Source organism: Dermochelys coriacea, chromosome 13 (genome assembly GCF_009764565.3).
Source record: "Dermochelys coriacea isolate rDerCor1 chromosome 13, rDerCor1.pri.v4, whole genome shotgun sequence".
In the NCBI taxonomy this organism is placed as follows: Eukaryota; Metazoa; Chordata; order Testudines; family Dermochelyidae; genus Dermochelys; species Dermochelys coriacea.
Window position 1 is genome coordinate 39,603,353 of NC_050080.1, and position 21,506 is coordinate 39,624,858.

The 21,506-nt window shown below is 48.6% G+C and overlaps 2 gene segments (V, D, J or C); both read right to left on the reverse strand.

Annotated features, from left to right (window-relative positions):
- Positions 1–9,581, reverse strand: LOC119841687. The segment is given in 3 exon segments: positions 1–16; positions 7,910–8,214; positions 8,308–9,581. Coding segments are annotated over 3 exon segments (360 nt in total).
- A 9,294-nt stretch (positions 9,582–18,875) lies between these two features.
- Positions 18,876–19,608, reverse strand: LOC119841688. The segment is given in 2 exon segments: positions 18,876–19,324; positions 19,472–19,608. Coding segments are annotated over 2 exon segments (495 nt in total).
- Between the last annotated feature and the right edge of the window lie 1,898 nt (positions 19,609–21,506).

The window sequence follows — 21,506 nt, forward strand, 5'->3', positions numbered from 1 at the left end:
CGGGCTACTACTCCAGCTGCTCCCAGATCCTGCTATAGCCCCAGCGGGGTCAGGAATCTGCTCCTTAGAGTGATCTCCTCCTCCAGCTGCATGATTAACTGTGCTTTGGGGAACTTTCCAATGCTCAACCCCCTCTGCACAGCGTTACAATGTCCTTCTCAAGGAGATGGTGACAGGCCATCACTCCGCTCTTCCCAAGTTGTTGTGGACTCACAGGCCGGTGTGCTCTCAGCTCCCCATGGTTTTCAAGCAGAACCCCTAGTGTGCCAGCCCTTCTTGAGGTCACCACCTCTTTGCCAGGGTCGAGCTGCAGATTCCTCCGCCCCTGGGACCTCTCGCTGCAATCCCCAGGGGGACCCTGTTACTGCAAAAGTCCTTCTCTCTCCCAGGGCCAAGCCGCAGGCTCCTCTGCCTCGAGACTGCTCACAACAGAGTCCAGGGGACCCCATTACTGCACAGTCCTTCTCGCTGGTCACACACCCCCAGGGATTAACCACCCCCCGAAACTGCTCCTCTCTGAGCCTTCAGCATGCCTGGTCCTCGTCAATCCCCCTTCATTTTACTGCTCCCCAGTCACTTACTGCAGAAAGCACCATCCACCGCTGCCACCAGTTGTCACGGAGTCCCCGGGCGATGCTCTGGAACTGCTCCCTACGAAGCCAGGCAGGACTCTGGGGAAGTCTCCTTTTTGTGAGCAGACTGTCTGCAGGACACACAGCTCACAGCTTCCACCTTTCTGGGTCTGACTTAGAGCATTCAGCATCCTCTGCCCCCCGTGTGCTTCCCACAGCGAGTCTGCCCAGGTGGGGACTTTGAGAAGCCAGAGAGTCCTGCACCCCAATTCTGCAGTCAGACATGACTCTCAGCCAGCCAGTAAAACAGAGGTTTATTAGATAACAGGAACATGATCTAACACAGAGCTTGTAGGTGCAGAGAACAGGATCCCTCAGCTGGGTCCATTTTGGAGGGCAGTGAGCCAGACAACAACGTCTGCACTTCACTCCATATCCCCAGCCAGCCCCAAACTGCCTCCCCCTCCAGCCCCTCCTCCTCTGGGCTTTGTCCCTTTCCGGGCCAGGAGGTCACCAGATTCCTTTGTTCTCCAACCCTTTAGCTCTCACCTTGCAGGGGGGAAGGGCCCAGGCCATCAGTTGCCAGGAAATAGGGTGTCGGCCATTCTCTGTGTCCAGACCCCTGCCCACACCTGCCCTCTAGGGCTCTGCAATGATCATGCACCCTTATCCCACCCCCTAGATACTTAAGAACTGCCTAGGGGAAACTGATGCACCCCCACAATATTCAGAGGAAACATTAAGAACAGTCCCACTTCATCACACCAGGTCCTGTGGAAAGTGAACGGTATTAAGGCACCAGCCTGTGTTAGTACCTTTGAAAAGCTCCCTGTGCTTCGCAATAGCAGAGATACAGGTGGAGTCACATTTTGGTCTAGTTCAGTCCCTAGCTCTAAGCCAGGGAATGGCTCGTAACGTGACCTTGACATTCTATGCACCTGGGCTTGGCAGAGATTAATAAAGTTCAGCCTGTGAAATGTTTGTGACCGTTCCTGTGGAGTCTTCATCAGCAGGTTATTTATGTTGTGGCTCTGGTCACCTGCAAATTGGGTTTCTCCCCATGTTCTATGTATTAACGGACGTCGACTCTAGAAATGGGAGGTGAAACTACCCCTGTTCTGAAAGTGTAGGAGTTGCTGGACATCAGAACAGGCCCACATCCCATCTGCTTCACAGAGGTTAAACATGGATCACGTGGGGCAGAGCAGGGGAGAATCCGGACCATTCATCTCTAAGCATCCGTGTGGGATTGGGGAACTCCTGTGGGATGTGAACTCTGCCTTGTGTTTGGAGGTGACGGTGTAACTGAGGCAGCCGAGTGCACGTCTAAAAGTGGATCTCAGTAAACATTTATTTTGTCATGAATCGGTTCTATGAGGCCGAATCTGGGACACAGAGGCAGAGAAGCCAACACCTTAGGGGAAATGCGGTAAAAACAGAGAAGTTGGTCCTCTGAAGATGACAGGACAGGGCCTGTGAAAAGGACACGTCATGCTGAGGTGGGGCTCACTAGGGGCTCAAGGCTTTGTGCTGGGCTTTCAGCACTGGGATGAATTTCACCCACAGAGATTTATCAATGGGCTGAAGGGGAAGAGATTTAGCCAGCTCAGCACCATGCAGTCATAGAGTCAGAGTGAGGTGTTGGCTGTTTGATCTCAATCAATGTGCTCTTGAGCCAATGACTCCAACTTTGTCCTCCCTTAAACAGAAGGCCTGGGCTCTGTTCCATAGCTCATGATAGTCGGTGTAAAGACTCCTTGTTTATTTCCCCAGCCATGGGATGGAAGACTAATCTAGCTGCTATAGCTAGAGTCTAGGTATGAATATCCCTGGGGTCTTTCCTTTCACTTCTGAGCAAAATGAGAGACAAATTGGTACAGCAGGGCCCTGGGAGTCAGGACTCCTGGGTTCCATTCTCAATCTTGGTATTTCTGATTCATTGTGTGACTTTGGGTACTATGGAGTTTAATTCACAAGGGCTTGTAAATTGCTGTGAAATCTGCATGAAGCAGAAGACTAACCAAGCAGAGAGAGCGCGGTGCTGGCAGCTGCTGCTCTCGGCGGCTCACACAGGCAGGCTGGCTCTCTGCACGGTTAGGTTTAGTGCCACCTCTGATAGGTTCCCCCTCGTTGTGTCTTCAGCACAGTGATACACTGAGGTGTCTGTGGGTTGCAGGCCGGTCAGTTGCAGGAACACTTGACTTTGGAGTTGTCTCTGGTGATGGTAAGGTGACTTTTGAGAGCGTCATTATAATAAGTGCTTCCACCTGCCCAGATACCTCCCATCCATTCCAGCTCCTTCCCCGCTGGCTGGCAAACCCAGTGCATATCGTAGCTAGTGAGAGAGAATCCGGACACGGTGCAGGTCAGTCTGAGGGTCTCTCCGGGTTTATTCACTCCCCCTCCGGACTCTATCAGGCTGACCTGGAAATAGACACCTGCAGAGAGGGAAATAAAGGGGAAATATTGCAGAGAGAATGCGGTGTGGGCAGCTGCTGCTCACTCTCTCTGTCTCCCCCACCCCCATTTTGGATGTTGGTGTCAATGTTATAAACTAGGAGCCAGTTACATTACTGAACCATTCCTGAGAATCTGGAAAATTAGGATGGAGAGAAACTGTGCAAAGATGGTTCGGGAGAATTTCTGGTTTGGGGCTGTATTTTTGAAAAAGATTTTTGAGTCAAGTTCCTTAGTCTGACCCTTCAGTGCTACAGGGGCAGGATAAAAGTCACCCCTGGTGCTCAGCAGCTGGAGAGGCCCTTGTGATGCCCCTTTACAAAGCGGTAAATTTCACACGTAGAGGATCATCACTGGGCAGCCAGGGAAGGTCACTTCTAGTTTATTGGCCAGACCCTTCCGGCCCATAATCCGCACTCAGGGCTCAGCGTTCCCACTGCTCTTCGCTAAGGGCTCAGTTTAGGATTAGGGTTAGTAGGGAGCCTTAAAGTGGAGCGTGTCTGATCACACAGCCCCGGTGAGTCACTGGGGGCATCCACAGCGCGAAGGCGGACGCACCTGCTCCTCCCTGCTCCGTGAAACACACTCTGGGCACCTGCTCCCTGCGCACCCCAGGGGCAGATGAAGTCAGCGAAGTCACTGTGCGCGGTGTCGATAAGGGGAGAGACTTCGGGTCTGTTCTCATTGCTGCGGAGCCAGAGCCCCACCCCCAGGAAATCCCTTCCCCCGTCTCTGCAGGGGGAGGTTTGTGTCCCAGCTCAGATGTTTCCCCCTCACTGTGTCTCTAGCGCAGTAATACACGGCGGTGTCCCGGGGTTTCAGGCTGTTCATTTGCAGGTAGAAATCAGAGCTGTCCTTGGGGGCTGTGAATCGGCCCTGGATGCTGTCAGATAGTAGTTTGTAGCTGCAGGTGTGTGGTAGCTGACAAGCCACTCCGGCCCCTTTCCCGGCTCCTGTGTGACCCACGCCAGGTAATAGCTGGTAATAGGGAACCCGCTCACGGCGCACTTCAGCCGAGTGGATTCAACGGGCTTCTTCATTTCCGGGCCGGACTGGGTCAGAACAACCTGTGACGGGCCCCTGTGTAGGAAGACCAGAGGAGGGAAGCATAGCAAACCAGGAACATGAAACACTGGCTGGTAACTGCACAGATAGAGGAGGCTGCAGATTGTCTCTCTGGGCGCCTCCTAGGCCGAGAGAGAGAGAGAAAGAGAGAGAGAGAGAGAGAGATTTCAGCAAGAAGTTGTCACCCCCATTTGCATATTCTCCTCCTTATAAGAGACACAAAAGTCTTGCCTGCTTTCTGGATTTCAGTGACATTTGACTAAACAGTGTCTTTGCCGGGGAGCCTCATGCTGAAATTCCCGTTCCCTGATTATTAATAGGGGGCCTCGTGGGTTTTTCAAAATTCCAGTCTTGATTGTTGATTTGTTACTAATAATCAGTAACTGATCGTGGCTAATCGATAACTGGACATGGTTCTCACTTATTCCTTTTTGCTGACAGATTGTTGTGGGGTACTGAATAAATCAGTACATGTATCAATAGACTATCCTCTCAAATCAGGCTTCCCATTTCAATTGGGTGGCCGCCTGGACCCAATCGCATTGTATCGCTAGATCCCTTGTGTTTACCAGCGTTTTAATCTGCTTGAATAAATGGGCCGAAACACCAGCTTCAGTCAATCGCGGTAGCAGCCCATGGAGCTTCCAGAATCCACACCAGTGCGGCTCTGACCCCACATGGATTGCCCTTCTATCCAAGGCTCAGGAAAGTCAGAGAAAGTTTTCAGACTTGATTGCAATGGGCACTGGATCAGCCCCTTAATGCATTTCTCTCCCTGAAGGTGGCAGACACCTTCCTCTGACACCGGGCAAGTGTCCGTCACCAAGAGAGTGATGGGTGTGGATAGGTAGATCCACTCAGGTCTTTTATAACATTTGTTATGAAAACCCAACATTAGCTTGGCTATATAATTCAGGTCACACATTTCTGAGAAACAAAGCCTGAATTTAGTCCTTTCCTTGGGCAAGCCTGATCTGTGGAATTTCTCCAGCAACATCATGTGGTAAAATCTCAACAGGTAGTACCGAGGAGAGGGCCAACCAGAGGGTGGGCCAGGAAGGCCATTTGGCCCGGGCCTCAAGCTCAAAGGGGGCCTCTAATTTAGACACTTGTTAAATTTTTGGCATTTGATAAGTTTCACCACTTGTTTTTATGTGCATCTCTATCCAACCCAAATGTGACACACTCTCTCAGCTTAGAGCTGCAAATTTAAGAAAATAAGAGATGTGATTTGGTAAAAAACACTTTTTTTGTTAACTGATATCGATGTTGTCATATTAAAGACTTAAAAAAATCATAAATATTACCAAAAATACATCGGTTCCAATGGCACAAAATTAGACCATGTTTCGTCATTTTTTAAAAAAATTATGGCTAGGGGCCTCAAAAGCTGGAAGTGGCCCAGACCTCTCTGAACCTCTGAGAGGGCCTGCCAAGGAGATGCCCATTTGTAACCTGTATAGAGTGAGCCCATCCACCAAGGGCATCTGCTGATAGCCCCATTCAACTCCTAACATCTGTGGGTGAAATATACCTGCAACTCCCTGTCCAGGGCAGTTCCTGTTTAAATACAGGTAGGTTCATTGGATTCTACTGAGAGAGGAAGTTGGATGGATGACCAATCAATTACGTGACATGGCCCTAGATTCTCAGACCGGATGGATGGGCAGTATTTGATGAGGCCCATAGACGTGAGACAGTGTGCAGGGCAGGGCAGGGAGTCCATCAGTTACATAAGTTGTTTAAAGAAAAGGAGGACTTGTGGCACCTTAGAGACTAACAAATTTATTAGAGCATAAGCTTTCGTGAGCTACAGCTCACTTCATCGGATGCATTTGGTGGAAAATACAGAGGAGAGATTGATATACACACACAAAGAACATGAAACAATGGGTTTATCATACACACTGTAAGGAGAGTGATCACTTAAGATAAGCCATCACCAGCAGCATGGGGGGGGGGGGGGGAAAGGAGGAAAACCTTTCCTGGTGACAAGCAAGGTAGGCTATTTCCCGCAGTTAACAAGAATATCTGAGGAACAGTGGGGGGTGGGGTGGGGGGGAGAAATAACATGGGGAAATAGTTCTACTTTGTGTAATGACTCATCCATTCCCAGTCTCTATTCAAGCCTAAGTTAATTGTATCCAGTTTGCAAATTAATTCCAATTCCGCAGTCTCTCATTGGAGTCTGTTTTTGAAGTTGTACCTTGTAACTAAAACTAGGAGAGACTTTGGGAAGTCCTGCACCATATCTCATTCACTGGGAGTTGTGGTCGGTGACCCTAGTGCCCCCTGACCCCCCACCAACGGCCTCTGCTTCTCCCTCAGCAGCTGCCACTCCCTGAGTGACCCCATTAAATCCCACCCTGTTCCTGTCCCCAGCCCTTAGTAACGTGACTGTCCCCAATGCCTTGAGGGCCAGCGCTAGGCTGAGTGATGCCATCGGGGGCTGAGGGGCGGGTCTTTTATCTCCATGGTGACTCTGTGACAGACTCCAATGAGAGACTGCTGAATTGGAATTAATTTGCAAACTGGATACAATTAACTTAGGCTTGAATAGAGACTTGGAGTGGATGGGTCATTACACAAAGAAAAACTATTTCCCCATGTTTATCCACCCCCCCCCCCCAGCCCTCCAAACTGTTCCTCAGAGATTCTTGTCAACTGCTGGAAATGGCCCACCTTGATTATCACCACAAAAGGTCCCCCCCGCCCCCCTGGTCATAGCTCACCTTAAGTGATCACTCTGGTTACAGTGTGTATGGTAACACCCGTTGTTTCATGTTCTCTATATAACTCTCCCCACTGTATTTTCCACTGAATGCAGCCGATGAAGTGAGCTGTAGCTCAGGAAAATTTATGCTCAAATAAATTTGTTAGTCTCTAAGGTGCCACAAGTCCTCTTTTTCTTTCTGTGACATGGTGGCGCTTTATTGGGCGTTGGGATGTCTCCGCTCCACCCACTGACACCAGCGGAGGGTCCGGGCTGGGATTTCCACAGGGCAGTTGGTGAAAACAACCCACGAGCCGCTTTGGAAAGTCCCGGCGGTGCCACTTCCCCAGGCGCAGCGGAGCGGGGTCTATTCTGGGGCCGGGTGATCTCTGCCCCACAGCCCCGCCCGGACCCTGAATGCCCCATTTCCACTCCCCGGCCTCCATCTCTCTCTGCCTCAGCCCCCCCCCCCCCCGTCTTTGAACCAGGGGCTGTGATAGTTCCCCGGCCTCCCGGCGGCGTTAGGAGGATAAAAGCAATGACCGCGTGTGAAGGGCGGAGATGCACGGTGAGGGGCCCCACATCGGCAGTAATGAACTAATCACCTTCCGCTGCATTAATGCCATAAACATCCCAGTTTTCTGAAAGGGCCAGAGCCTCCCTGGTGTACATCAGGAGTAACTTGAGTCTCGTGAAATCGCTTGTGGTGAGTTTACACTAGCGGAGGATTTGGCCCTAGGATCTATTCACTCCATCTGCTGTGTCTGATGCAAACCGCAATGCGCTTGTCCCCTTTACACTGACAAAGAGACGGGCCCCAGGAGAGCCAAGGACAGAACAGGAGTCACTCCGCATTGGGGCTCACAGATGGAGCGAGGGATCTGTGCGCTCAGCGGGGCTCTGGGCAGGAAGGGGAGACACGTTGCCCGGGAACGGAAGGGTTAAAAGTGACGGGCGGTTTGTGGGACATTCCCCCGCTTGCCGGGTCTCCTGCCCCAGCCCGAAGCGGGGTGTGTGTCGCTGCTGCCCCCGCGCGGCCGCCGGGAGAAGGGCGGTTCCGCAGCCTGGGTTTTTGCACGATCACAAACCGGTTCGGTGTCACTGTGTCTCTCGCGCAGTAATAGCGGGCGGTGTCGTCGGGCTTCAGGCCGGTCATTTGCAGATACAGCTCACTCTTGGAGTTATCCCTGGAGATGGTGAATCGCCCTTTCACTGAATCGAGGTAGTATGTACTCCCACTGCTGCTTATAGAAGCGACCCATTCCAGCCCCTTCCCGGGAGCCTGGCGGACCCAGCCCATCCCGTAGCTGCTGAAGGTGAAGCCGGAGGCTTTGCAGGAGAGGCGCAGAGAGTCTCCGGGCTTCTTCACACCCCCTCCGGACTCCACCAGCGTCTGGGACCGGACACCTGGGAATAAAGACAGGCCATTAAGGTCGGTATAAAAACAGCGCTAACACAATATTCTTCTAACTCTGCCGGTTCTTCAGAGGAGGAAAATACCTTCCAAAGCTGCGACAGCGACAATTACAAGGAGCAAAAATCCCATTTTCCCGGGTGCTGGAGGGGAAAGTTCACCGGGGACTGGCTGGTGACTGCACCGACCGAGGGGCTGCGGATTGTGTCTCCGGGTGCAGCCTGGACACAGAGAGGCTCAGCTTTAAAGAGGAAATTGTCTCCCTCATTTGCATGCCCCGCTTTATAAGAGTCACACACTCCTGCTGCCAGTGATCGGATTGACTCGCCCTTGGGCTCCGGCTGCAGGAGTCAGACTGTTCCGTCTTGTGTGTCTCTGCAGCGCCGGACACAGGGCGCTGGGGTCCTGCTGACACTTTCGGACCCTGGGAGGAATGAACAGCTCCCTGCAGGGACTGTATTTCCTCTCATGGGAACTGAGGGTCTGGCTTTTTTAACCTGATATTGGGGTTTGGGGGAACTCAGCTCTGGAGCCAGGTTCCACAAGCATAAGGGCCACGCAACGTCCGGTCAGGGGGGTCAGTGTCAGGTAGGGGGGAGGCGCGAAGTCTTGTCTCAGGGATCCATTGGGCTGGGCCACCCGCTGAAGACAGAAGATTTCTCATGGCGCTGGAAGGGATTTGGGAGGGAAGCCCCTTTCCCTTCCCGGCAGTGACCAGCTACACTGAAATGATCCATGACACTAGGAACGTGATCTGAGCAAGCCTGGCTCGTGCTTTGCAGCAGGTCTGGGGGCCCGCCTGTGGGTGCAGGTGGGAGAAGCTGGGGCGGGGGGAGGGAGTCTGAGGACAGAGTTAAGTTTTGCCGTGAAGCCTCCCTGACATTAGCTGCCAAGAGCGGCGTGTCTGGGTGTTTTTCTTTAGGGGAGAGTCGAGGAGGATTCAGGCTACAGTGAAGGAAGTTTATTGTGCACGATGATATTTATATTCCTGTTTATATTTCCATTCCCACTCCACTTCCCATTTACACTCCGACTGTAAACCTGGCAAGGGGGGTCCTGTCCTCTGTGTGAGCTGGAATTGCCTGGGTCAGTCAGAGTGAGGCCGAGCTAAGGGGGTAAAGGTAGTTGGAGTGAGGATTCAAATCCTTTCACTAGCCCATTTCCCCGGGACAGTGTATAAGCCAGGAAAGTTCCCCCACAGTAGCTGGACCATTCCCCCGCTTACATAATTGGCATCACGAACAGGATCCTATCCACAGGGTCCACCCCATTGGTTTACTGGTTGAGTTCTGACAGCACTGTCCAGGCCTGGTCAAGAAGCCTACTATGGCGGGAATTGAAGAACTATGGGCCCACTTTGCTGAACATGACATTTGGAACTAAAGTGAAAATGCCCCAAAGCAGTCTGCAAACAGCACTACGTGTGGTCTAGAAGCAGCTGCATTGAAAGAAGGGGAGATGAGAAGGCTGGAGGCAGTAGAGATGAGATTTCTTTTGAAGATGTCCCGTGTAAGGTGTAATGATTTCCTGACCAATGAAGAAGTTGGAAGGAGTATAGGATGTGAAGTCAGGGTGCAGGATTCGCTGCAATCAAAAAGACTAAAATGATGGTGACGCTGTAGATGACAAACAGAGGACAGGATACCGATAGGGCAAATATTGTCAGGGTCAGTCAGACCTAGAGGCAGACGTGGATGGTGACACTGTACTGCTCCCTGTAAAGATGTTTAGGGCTGAAGAGAAGAAGAAGAAGCTAAAGAAGAAGCCCTATAATCTTTACCCTGTAAGTCACTGAATTACCATAGACTTTAGTCCATCCCGTGCTTTGCTGCACATTGGGCTACCCACATTTGCCACCCTTGCCTGTCAACTGCCCTTCTCTCCCAATCTCCCCTCTTCATGTGGAGGTGAAGATTGTACCCGCCTCCAAATCAGTTTCTGTCCGGACCGCACTAGCTTTGTGCTCACTGCGGGATTCTCCAACAATAATACAGGGCGGTGTCCTGAGGTCTCAGGCTGCGCAGCTGCAAATACACCAGGTTGTGGGGATTGTCTCTGGAGATGGTGCAGCGGCCCTTGAGGGGCTGGGTGTAGTTGCTGGTCGTTGAAGTTGGGTGTATTTCCCCTAGGCACTGCAGTCCCTTCCCAGGGGCCTGTGTGACCCAGCTCCTTCAGTAATCGCGGAAGGTGAACCCGGAGGCTTTGCAGGAGGGGCGGAGAGAGTCTCCGGGCTCTTTCACATCCCCTCCGGTCTCCACCAGCTGAGCCTGTGAAAAAGCCCCTGAAAATAGACACAATGAGATTCCTAGAAACCCTGGCTCCCAAGTGAGATTGTAACAAACCCTGGGGGAAATCGATGTACCTGTGAACGCTGTTTCAATGAGAAGGAAAAATAACCCCGGTGCCATGTTCCCAACTGTGGGGAGAGTTCTCGTGGGGTTTGGCAGGTCTGTGGGCAGACACGGGCTGCGGACTCTGAACCCCAGAGCTGCAGGGTCAGGGGAATCGCTGGCTTTAAACAGGAAATATAAGGGGATAATCTGCATGCACCGCTCTATATAACAGAGACATGAACACCAATCCCAGATAACTGATATTTCCCTGAGTTTTACCCAATAAATTCTAAGCCCAAAAGGGACCATTGTGATCATCTAGTCAGACTTCCTGTGTAACACACACCTCAGAACTTCCACCAAACATTCCTAGAGCAGATCTTTTAGAAAAAAACCCTTCCAATCTTGATCCACAGGTTGACTGGGCATTGTGTAGGGTGGGGGTGGGGGGGGGGAACCCACTTCCTTTTGTTTGTTTTAAACCTGCTGCCTATTCATTTCATTTGGTGACCCCTTGTTCTTGTGTTCTGAGAAGGAGTAAATAACACTTCCTTCTTTACCTTCTCCACACCTGTCCATAGTTTCATAGACCTCAGTCACATCCCACTTGATTGTCTCCTTTCCAAGCTGAAAAGTCCCAGTTTTATTAATCTCTCCTCATATGGCAGCTGTTCCAGACCCCTCATCATTTTGTTGCCCTTTTCTGAACCTTTTCCAATTCCAATAGATCTTTTCAGAGATGGGGCGACTACATCTGCACGCAGTATTCAAGGTGTGCACAAAGCATGGATTTATAGAGAGGCAATAGGATATTTTCTGTCTTATTATCTATCCCTTTCTTAATGATTCCCAACATTCTCTTTGCATTTTTGACGGCCGCTGCAAGCTGAGTGGATATTTTCAGAGAACTATCCACAATGACTCCAAGATCTCTTTCTTGAGTGGTAACAGCTAATTTAGACCCCATCATTTTCTATGTGTAGTTGGGATTATGTTTTCCCATGTGCATTACTTTGCATTTATCAACATTGAATTTCTTCTGCCATTTTGTTGCCCAGTCACCCAGTTTTGTGAAATCCTTTTGTAGCTCTTCGCTGTCTGCCTGGGTCTTAAATATCTTGAGTAATTTTGTATCATCTGCAAATGTTGCCACCTCATTGTTTAACCCTTTTTCCAGATCATTTATGAATATGTTGAATAGGTCTGGGCCCAGTACAAACCCCTGGGGGACACCACTATTTACCTCTCTCCATTCTGAAAACTGACCATTTATTCCTACCCTTTGTTTCCTATCTTCTAGCCAGTTACCGATCCATGAGAGAATCTTCCCTCCTATCCCATGACAGCTTAAAGCTTCCACTAAGTTCTGTCTGCTTGTCCCTCTGTTCTTGTGAGACCCCTGGAGCAGTGTGATCTTGTTTGGGCACATTAGCCTGGTACTCGAGAATCCAGTGGTTTATTCCTGACTTTGTTACTAGTCTGATAGGTGACCTTGGACAAGAAATTACACTCCCGATGCCTCAATCTGTATGTCTCTGAAGTGTGGGGGAAATGATATTCAACCTCCTTTGTCAGTGCTTTGAGATCTATGAATGAAAGCCACTAGAGAATAGCTAGGGGTTGTTATTACTGCTAATGTCTGAAAACTTCTTCTTGAAGAATTGGAGAAAGTCTATTAAACTCTTTCTATCAATGATGGACTAGAAGACCGAATTATTATTTATTATTATTCTACCAGCACCTTAAATTAGTGGCAATTTGTGGGTCAGGATCCTCTCTGTTGTTGTGAGAGTCGTAGCCCAAGAGGCTCCACGGTGCGGGACGCTGCTCGGTCAGGCAGTGAGTGTTATCTCCTAGGGAGAGGCAGTGCACTCAGATGCCAGGCTCCGTTTCCTTTTGGGGTGGGCGACCCTTTGCAGAGATTGTTTTGTAAAATCTGAGAGATGGGGTTGGGATATTGAAGGGTCCTTAAGGGACATAGCAGCTCTCTGGATCTCTGAGTAGTGCCATGGGCTATATAAGGCCGGGGGGAAATTTGTCTGATGTTACTGAATCATAGGGACATACCTACAAACTTGCCAATATTTGTGTCCACCAGACGGGTTATACACAGTGTAGGGTGCCAGTCAACATAAGGCTGTCACTGTCTGTTCCCTACTTCTGTCTGGAATGATCATTGCAAGCGACACTAGCACGCTCACCTTTATTTTTGTCCCTTTGTTCTGCTCTCTCTATTTCTTTTCCTTCGGGGTATGTTTTCTGCGATGTGGGTGTAGTTATTTAAGACGAAATTTTTCGGGGCAGGTCTAGGAATTGATACATTAAGAGCTAAACTCACAAGGGGACATAGGTGTTAGGAGGCTGTTACACTTGCTGTAAGTAATTGATTACTCATTAGAGCAGGGATTTGAGTCTCTTGAATCCCAAAAAGAAAAGGAGTACTTGTGGCACCTTAGAGACTAACAAATCCCAGAGGCTGATGTTTTGTAAATCTCCTGAAGGATTATAATAGGCATGAGGTGTCCATATCTGTAGGGCAGCTTGGAAACCCCAGCCTGGCTGTTAAAGGGCGCGCGGGGGGGCGGGGGTAAATACTGTCTTTTCATACATTTTAATAAGATGAAAAGGAGGACTTGTGACACCTTAGAGACTAACAAATTTATTTGAGCATAAGCTTTCGTGAGCTACAGCTCACTTCATCGGATGCATTCTGTGGAAAATACAGTGAGGAGATCTATATACATAGAGAACATGAAACAACGGGTGTTACCATACACACTGTAACCAGAGTGATCACTTAAGGTGAGCTATTACCAGCGGGCCGCAGGGGGGGGGGGACCTTTTGTAGTGATAGTCAAGGTGGGCCATTTCTAGCAGTTGACAAGAACGTCTGAGGAACAGTTGGGGCGGGGGGGGGGAAGTAACATGGGAAAATAGTTTTACACTGTGTAATGACCCATCCACTCCCAGTCTCTATTCAAGCCTAAATTAATTGTATCCAGTTTGCAAATTAATTCCAATTCAGCAGTCTCTCGTTGGAGTCTGTTTTTGAAGCTTTTTTGTTGAAGTATAGCCACTCTTAGGTCTGTGATCGAGTGACCAGAGAGATTGAAGTGTTCTCCGACTGGTTTTTGAATGTTATAATTCTTGACGTCTGATTTGTGTCCATTTATTCTTTTATGTAGAGACTATCCAGTTTGACCAATGTACATGGCAGAGGGGCATTGCTGGCATATGATGGCATCTATCACATTGGTAGATGTGCAGGTGAACGAGCCTCTGATAGTGTGGCTGATGTGATTAGGCCCTATGATGGTGTCCCCTAAATAGATATGTGGACAGAGTTGGCAACGGGCTTTGTTGCAAGGATAGGTTCCTGGGTTGGTAGTTCTGTTGTGTGGTGTGTGGTTGCTGATGAGTATTTGCTTCAGGTTGGGGGGCTGTCTGTAAGCAAGGGCTGGCCTGTCTCCCAAGATCTGTGAGAGTGATGGGTCGTCCTTCAGGATAGGTTGTAGATCTATCAGCCCGGGGTATTGGGAGGTGGAAGGAGGGGTGAGGAAAGGCAGGGAATAAGGGGCACAGAGTGTATTAGGGGACAAGGGAAAGTTGCGGGCTGGTCTCTGCTAACAGCACGATTAGTCTGTGTCTATATTTGTGTGTGAGAGTCACAGAAAGGAAGGCCAAGGGAGGAGTTATCACGCTCACTGCTCTCCCCAGAGCCCCCAGCGGAGAATTTGTCCACACCAAGGGCAGGTTATTGTCTGAGTTCAGACAGCCTTCTCCTCACTTTGTGCCCAGCACGATGATACCGGGCGGTGTCCTCGGCTCTCAGGCCGGTCATTTGCAGATACAGCAGGTTGTTGGGATTGTCCCTGGAGATGGTGAATCGCCTTTTGACTGCATGAGCATAGTGTGTGCTTCACCTTCAGACAATAGAGGAGAGACACTGCAACCCTTTCCCTGGAGCCTGTCGGACCCAAGCTATCCCGTAGCTGCTGAAGGAGAACCCGGGGGCTTTGCAGGAGAGGCGGAAAGAGGCTCCGGGTTTTTTCACATCCCCTCCGGTCCCCACCAGCTGGACCTGGACCGGGCTACTGCAAAGAAAGACACAACGAGATCCCTGCAGACCTGGCTCCTAGTGAGATTCATGGAAAATCTGGGGAGCCCCCTGAGTCTTCAGAAAAACAATGTACCCGTTGAAACAGTTTCAATCAGAAGGAAATGGAGCCGGAGTGCCATGTTCCTTACTGTGGGGTTTTGCCTGGAACTGCACAGACACTGGGGGCTGAGGATTCTCCACCCGATAGCTGCAGGGTGAGGGATATGGCCGGCTTTATAGAAGAAGCTGAGTGAGAGAATTTACATAATCTGCTTTTTAGAAGGGGGAAATAAACTGTAATTCCGAATGTGTTGCCTGGAATAGCAGGGTGAATGCCTCCTGACAGCCATCTGAGAATGACCCCTGCAGGGTTAGTGGGGCCCTGAGGTAGTGGGGCTGTGACGTCTTTCAGCAACATCTAGGAGTCCAAGAGAGATGACCTTGGGGTAACTAAATGATTTGGGAACCTAAATCCTAACCATTTGGTCTGGGATTTAGGCTAGTGAACTAAAGCCACATTTGAAAGTTGGGCTTCGGTTCCCAGGTCACTTAAACTCTTTCCCCATCGGTACAATGGGAATTATATTTCTCTATTTTAAGATTCATTAATGGATCCTAACTAGAGCGGTGATGAAGGCCTTAAAATACCTGTTCTAGAATAAATTAAGCACCTTGGAATAGTGGATAGTGACATGCACCTGGATTTGGCAGCTGTTTCTATTACCGGTGTGACATCTTGGTTTCCCCCTTACTACAACCCCCCAAATATGCCAGATATTTAGATAATTTTTGTGATCACACGCTGAGGGCCTCCGGTTCCAGGAGAGGGGGGTAAATGTGTGTAGCGCTCTGACCCAAATCCCATTGAAACCCCAGGGGATTTTTGAGTGGCCTGGATCATACATCGGATCAGGTCCCACGTGTTTGGGTGGAGTCCAGCACAATGGGAACCCGGTCCTGAATGGCTCCGGAGAGGGGCTTTCAAAGCAGAAACAGAAGAAGAAGGAAGTGAGCAGAAAAGAGACAAAGCAAGAAAGGAAGCGGCAGTCCTTTGAATCATCACCATCATCGTCAGTGCAGAATGACCCCTGCAGGGTTAGTGGGGCACTGAGGGAGTGGGGCTGTGATGTCTTTCAGCAACACTGTTTATACGGCTAGAATTGGCAGAGGAGCCCCAGGGAGTCGGATTTGGGGTAACTAAATGATTTGGGAACCTAAATCTTAATCACGGTCTCTGGGATTTAGGCTCCTAAATTTAAATTTAAATTTAAAGTCTGTATCGGAAGTTGGCCTTGGGCTCCCAGCTCACTTAAACTGTTCCCGATTTGCACAATGGGAATTATATTTCTCTACCTTAAGATTCACTAATGAATCCTAAATGCAGCATTGATGAGGTCCTTAAAATGCCTAGATTGAATTAGCCACATGGAGAATAGAGGCTATTAATAGGCAACCAGATTTGGCGGCTGTCTCTGTTTCAGCTATTTCACCTTGGTTCCCCCTTACTGCAAAGACTGGTAGGTATGCCAGATATTTAGAGAATTTTTGAAGTCACACGCTGAGGGCCTTTCCAACTCTCCCTTTTCAATCCACGCAGAGAGCTGGCTTAGAAGGCCAATACAGGGGCACCGACAACAGTAACTGCCTCTGCCCATGATGTTTAGGGCAGGGGAAAGGCCTTCCCATTATTGATTACCTTGTCATTTGTTTTGCCACTTGAGGTCCAAATAGTTTTCCAGGTTTTGTCCCAGATGCCTTTTTCTTGACTTATCAGAACACAGAACTTTCGCTGAGAATTGACCATGTCTCCACGACTCCAGAGGTGGCTCTGTTTGCATGAGCTAAAATGAGGAAAAGGCCAGCGACTCGGTGATCACATACCTATTAACGGTCCATAGCCTTTTAAACATCATTATTTATACAAGTTTTCAGAATTTCCCCCAAAAATTCCTAGAGCAGGTCTTTTAGAAAAAAATCCAGTCTTGATCTAACTATTGTCAGTGATGGAGAATCCGTCACACTCCTAGGTAAATGCTCCAATGGGTAATTACTCTCAAAGTTAAAATCTTACTGTCCGGTATGACTTTGTGGATTAAATTTCCTACTGTTCAGAGGGCCCATCGGCAGATCTCAGGACCACTTAAATCCCTTCAACCCAGTATTGAGGATTTAAGTGGTTTATAAGCTTTGTTTTGACATATCTGTCTAGGGTTGAATTTATCCCTTATCAGTAAAAAGAAAAGGAGTACTCGTGACACCTTAGAGACTAACAAATTTATTTGAGCATAATGTTACTGTTGGTTCTCGGGGAAAAAAAATCCCTAATGGTGTACAGAGCTGTCCCTAGAGACCCCGGGCAGCACGGGACCAGCAGCCCACAGCCCCTGGACTTCCAAGAGCGAAGCAGATCAAAGCCAGCATATCTGTTACACTGAGGAGATTTAAACTTCAAGACTCCTTATAAGAAATGGAAAGGGAGGCGGATAATTCTTGCTGTTTTTAAAATTAAATAGGCAGCTAGCATTGTTTTTAAAATTATTATGAAGAACAAGTTTAAGTTTTGTTGTAACATGCATTGTTTGCCTGGACTGCTCAAGACCTGAATGCTTGTGTAGGAGGAACCCTTTGAGTTGGCTTCTTAAATACTTTCATGCTGTTTCACATCTGATACTCCTTAATGAAACTCAGGAGCCTTGTCTTATAACAGGCTTATTCAAAGTGATACAAGCTATAAAAGTGGATCTTGGAAGAGTGTTGCCATTTGCATAATGTCATAAAATACTGTAATGATAAATATTAATTAATAATAAATAGTGTGTAATAAGCATGTCATCAAAACCAATTTTATATTTCCAAGATCATTGCTTTTATCATTTATAGTCAGGTAAAGAGAAAATCTCTGGAAATATTAATTTTTAGGAGTGGGGTCGCAAGACTTGACATTTTAGTGAAAGGGGTTCACAGGTAGTTAAAGTTTGGGAACCACTGTCCTAGAGGGAAGAAGGTAGCATTGGCCTAGGTGAGGAGGCAAAGTATGTGATACTGTATTCCTTTGATGCCCCACTGCATTTCCCTCTCTCTCCTCCCCTTTACTCTCTCTCTCTTTCACTTTCAACTCTTTCCTCTCTCTAGCTCATAGATAGATAGACAGACAGAAGGAATGACAGAGCCTGAAATCATTCGTTTTGCACATTCAAATTCACTTCTGTCCTCTGGTGCCTCTCCGCTCTGCGTCTGACGCATCTTTCCATCACTGCGGACGGAATCCCAGTCCCTTTGCGTCAATGGGCGTTTTGCTTTTGACTTGAATGGGATTTCACAAGTGAGTCACCGTAAACATGAAGTGAAGGCAGCTGTGCTGGAAGGGAACATTCAGCCTACATTAGCGCTCTCTAAATGTTCTTTGGTGATACTCCAGATCTGGCTCCTTCAAAGCTCTCAGATTAAATGAGTCCCCTGCACTTTCCCTTTCCCTTTCTTAATTAGGGGCTGCCTTTTGCAGAAGTGGGCAGAAGGAAGGGAAATGATGTGATGCTACATTTTAACGCTGCTTGTGAGACAGGTTGTATTCTGAGCAGTTGTAATCTTGAATGTGATTTCAGTATAAACACATTTATTGAAACACAGAGGTGAGGGATGACCGTCTGACACACGAAGTAACCAGACAACAGTGGTGTGAATTTTTTGTGTGCTTAGAAAACCACGATTATTTTTTTAAAAAGGGAATTCTTAAAATGAGACCATCTCTGTACAAGGGGCATTTTATTATGAATGGGCAAGTGCAAGAAACTTGGAGTTTGAAAAAAGCAGCTGAATCCGCTAGAGTCTGTACAGGGAATCCCCACGCTCTGCCTGTGAATGTAGGACGAGTGACCCCCAGTCTGAACGTGGCATTGGCTATTCAGGAACCCCAGTCGCTCTTGAAATGAAGCAGCGTGTTCAAGAAGCACAATTCAGCCTTCGTTAGGTGAGTGCAAACTGTGGCAAGATCCCGGTGTGAAAAATTCTAGTTCACTTTCCACCCATGGCTGCCTGGCTCCTGCTCCCTGCCTGTCCTCTCCAGCTGGTAAGGCAGGTGGAAGGACGGAGAGCTAAGTGTTAATCACGCTTTGGAGAAGGAATCTCTTTCTGTATTCCTAGGACATGTAGAAGGCGGTCTCGGATCTGTAGGAACCGCGGGTCTCTGATAATAGAAGTGAATTTTCCGAGGGGTGAAGCCCGCCTAAAGGACTGGAGGCTTCACGCTCTGGGTTCCTGTCTGAACGGCTCTGTTCCAGCCGTGACTGTGGGCACGGAGCGGGAGGGGGATTCGCGCTGGAGGTTTCTGTGCTAACCGCAGGAGGTTTCTGATGTCTGTGTCTCTCGCACAGTGATACCGGGCGGTGTCTTCGGCTTTCAGGCTGTTCATTTGCAGACACACCGTGCTGCTGGACTCGTCTCTGGAGATGGTGAATCGCCCTTTAACCGCATCACTGTAATATGTGGCTGAACTAGAAGAAGGGTTGCGTATGTCGGCGACCCACTCCAGTCCTTTGCCGGGAGCCTGACGGACCCAGGCCATGAAGTAGCTGCTGAAGGTGAAGCCGGAGGTTTTGCAGGAGAGGCGGAGAGATCCCCCAGGGGTTTCAATCCCCCCTCCGGACTCCACCAGCTGGACCTGTGACCGGACACCTGGAAAGAATGAGAATCACATTCACACCCGGCCTTGGAGGCAGCAGAAAGGGTCCCGTTGACTTCACTGCCCTTCGGGTCAGGTTAGGGATGTGCAGCGTTCCCCGGTGCCTCCAGTCCATGTAGCGGGGAAGGGGATAAAATTACCTGGAAGGGCTGCTAGTAAGAAAGCGAGGGTCAGCCACAGTCTCATGTTGCTGATGCTGGAGGGTTTCCTGGTGGGATCTGCACCGACACCCGGACTTGTCCCTCCTCCCTTCTCACGCTGCAGGGTCCCGGAGATCACAGGGTTTCTATAGTGCCCGAGGCACTGAATTTGCATCTCCTCCTCTTTATAAGACACAGATCTTGGACCTCAGCCCTCCACAAACTCAGCCTCCTGGAGGTGGGTGTAGTGGGTTAGCTGGGAAAAAAGAGGAGTAAGAACTGCACTCACAGAATAGTTTCTGCAGTGGTTTTTACAGTTGCGCGAGATACTTTTAAGAGAGAAAATTCCTTATTGATTGTTCACTTTCCACTGTCTGCTTGTCCCTCTGCTCTTCTGAGATCCCTGGAGCAGTGTGATCTGTCGGGGGACATGAGCCTGGTACTTGAGAATCTGGCGGTTTGTTCCTGGCTCTGCTACTCCTATGAAGCGTGATCTTGGGCAAGAGACTTACACCCTTTGAGCCTCAATTTGTATGTCTATAAAATGGGGAAAATGATATTGACCCTCCTTTGTCGGGGCTTTGAGATCTATGTATGGGAAACCACTGTAGAATAGCTCGGTGGGGTTCGTTCTGCTAGAAGATTTGGAGAAAGTTTTTATTGAAGTCCTTCTAGCAAGGCTAGAAGAGAAGACAGAATTATATTTATTATTATTCTACCAGCACCTTAACATTAGTGGGAATTTGTGGGTCAGGATCCCCTCTGCCGTTGTGAGAGTCGTAGCCCAAGAGGCTCCATGGTGCGGGAGGCTGCTCGGTCAGGCAGTGAGTGTTATCTCCCAGGTGAGAGGCAGTTTCTTTTAGGGGTGGACGATCCTTTGCAGAGATTGGTTTGTAAAATCTGTGAGCTGGGGTTGGGATACTGAAGAGACCTTAAGGGAGATAGCAGTTCACTGGGTCTCTGAGCAGCGCCATGGGCTACATAAGGCCTGGGAAGATTTGTTCCGTGTTACTGAATCATATGGAAATACCGACACATCCACTACTATTTTCTCCCACCAGAAGGGTTATTCAGAGTGTAATGTTCAGTCAACATAAGGGGATCACGGTCTGTTCCCTCCTTCTATCTGGAATGGTCACTGCAAGCGACAGTAGGGAAACTCGGTTTTATTTATCTCCTTGCCTGCTGCTCTCTCCATTTCTTTCCCCTCGGTGTATGTTTTCGGGGATGTGAGTGTAGTTATTTCAGATGGAATTTTCGGGGAGCGGGGGTTCTAGGAAATGAAATATTAAGGGCTAAGCTCGCAAGGGGACATGGCTGTTTCTTTTACAAGAACAGATTTGTGAAAAAGAAGTTCAGTTGAGATGCAGCAATTTCACAAAGGAAAACTGAAAGCATTCTTCCAGGAGAATTCTTGAAAGCTGGAAATTGAAAGACTCATGCTTTCTGAAATGCACAGAAAAGAAATCAATGCAGCCTCAAGCATGCTGGGTCTTTTGGTTTGTTCCCAATTAATTAATCCACTCGGCCAATTTTAGGATTTTCTCTGTAAGTTTTTACGTGCAAGCTTCCAAGTCTCTTCAACTGAATTTCTTTTTAAAATGCAAGGGTTGCACATACGCTCTTTACACCAGCCATTGCTCGTTACTTCTTAACACATTTAACAAAATCAATTCCAAAAGTGTAACAGAAAATGCCACATTTATGGTCGTCTTCCAAAATATACTCAGTAAAATTCATAATTAGAGAATGGGTGTTTTCTCATCTCCAGAACCCAGGATCTGTGGACACAGACAACACAACTTTCTGGATAGTCTATGATTATTTTGCCTGTAGACTTTTGTCAGACATTCCTAGAGCCAATGGAATGGACAAAGTCTGCGTATGAAAACTGCCCTTTAAAAATCATAAATGTATTTGAAAGTTCATTCCCATAACTGTCAAAGTAATTACATGCATTATTGATCATATCGCATCCTTATTGGCTCTATGTCCTGAAGGATACCACAACAGTTAAACTGTGTGTCTGATTTGG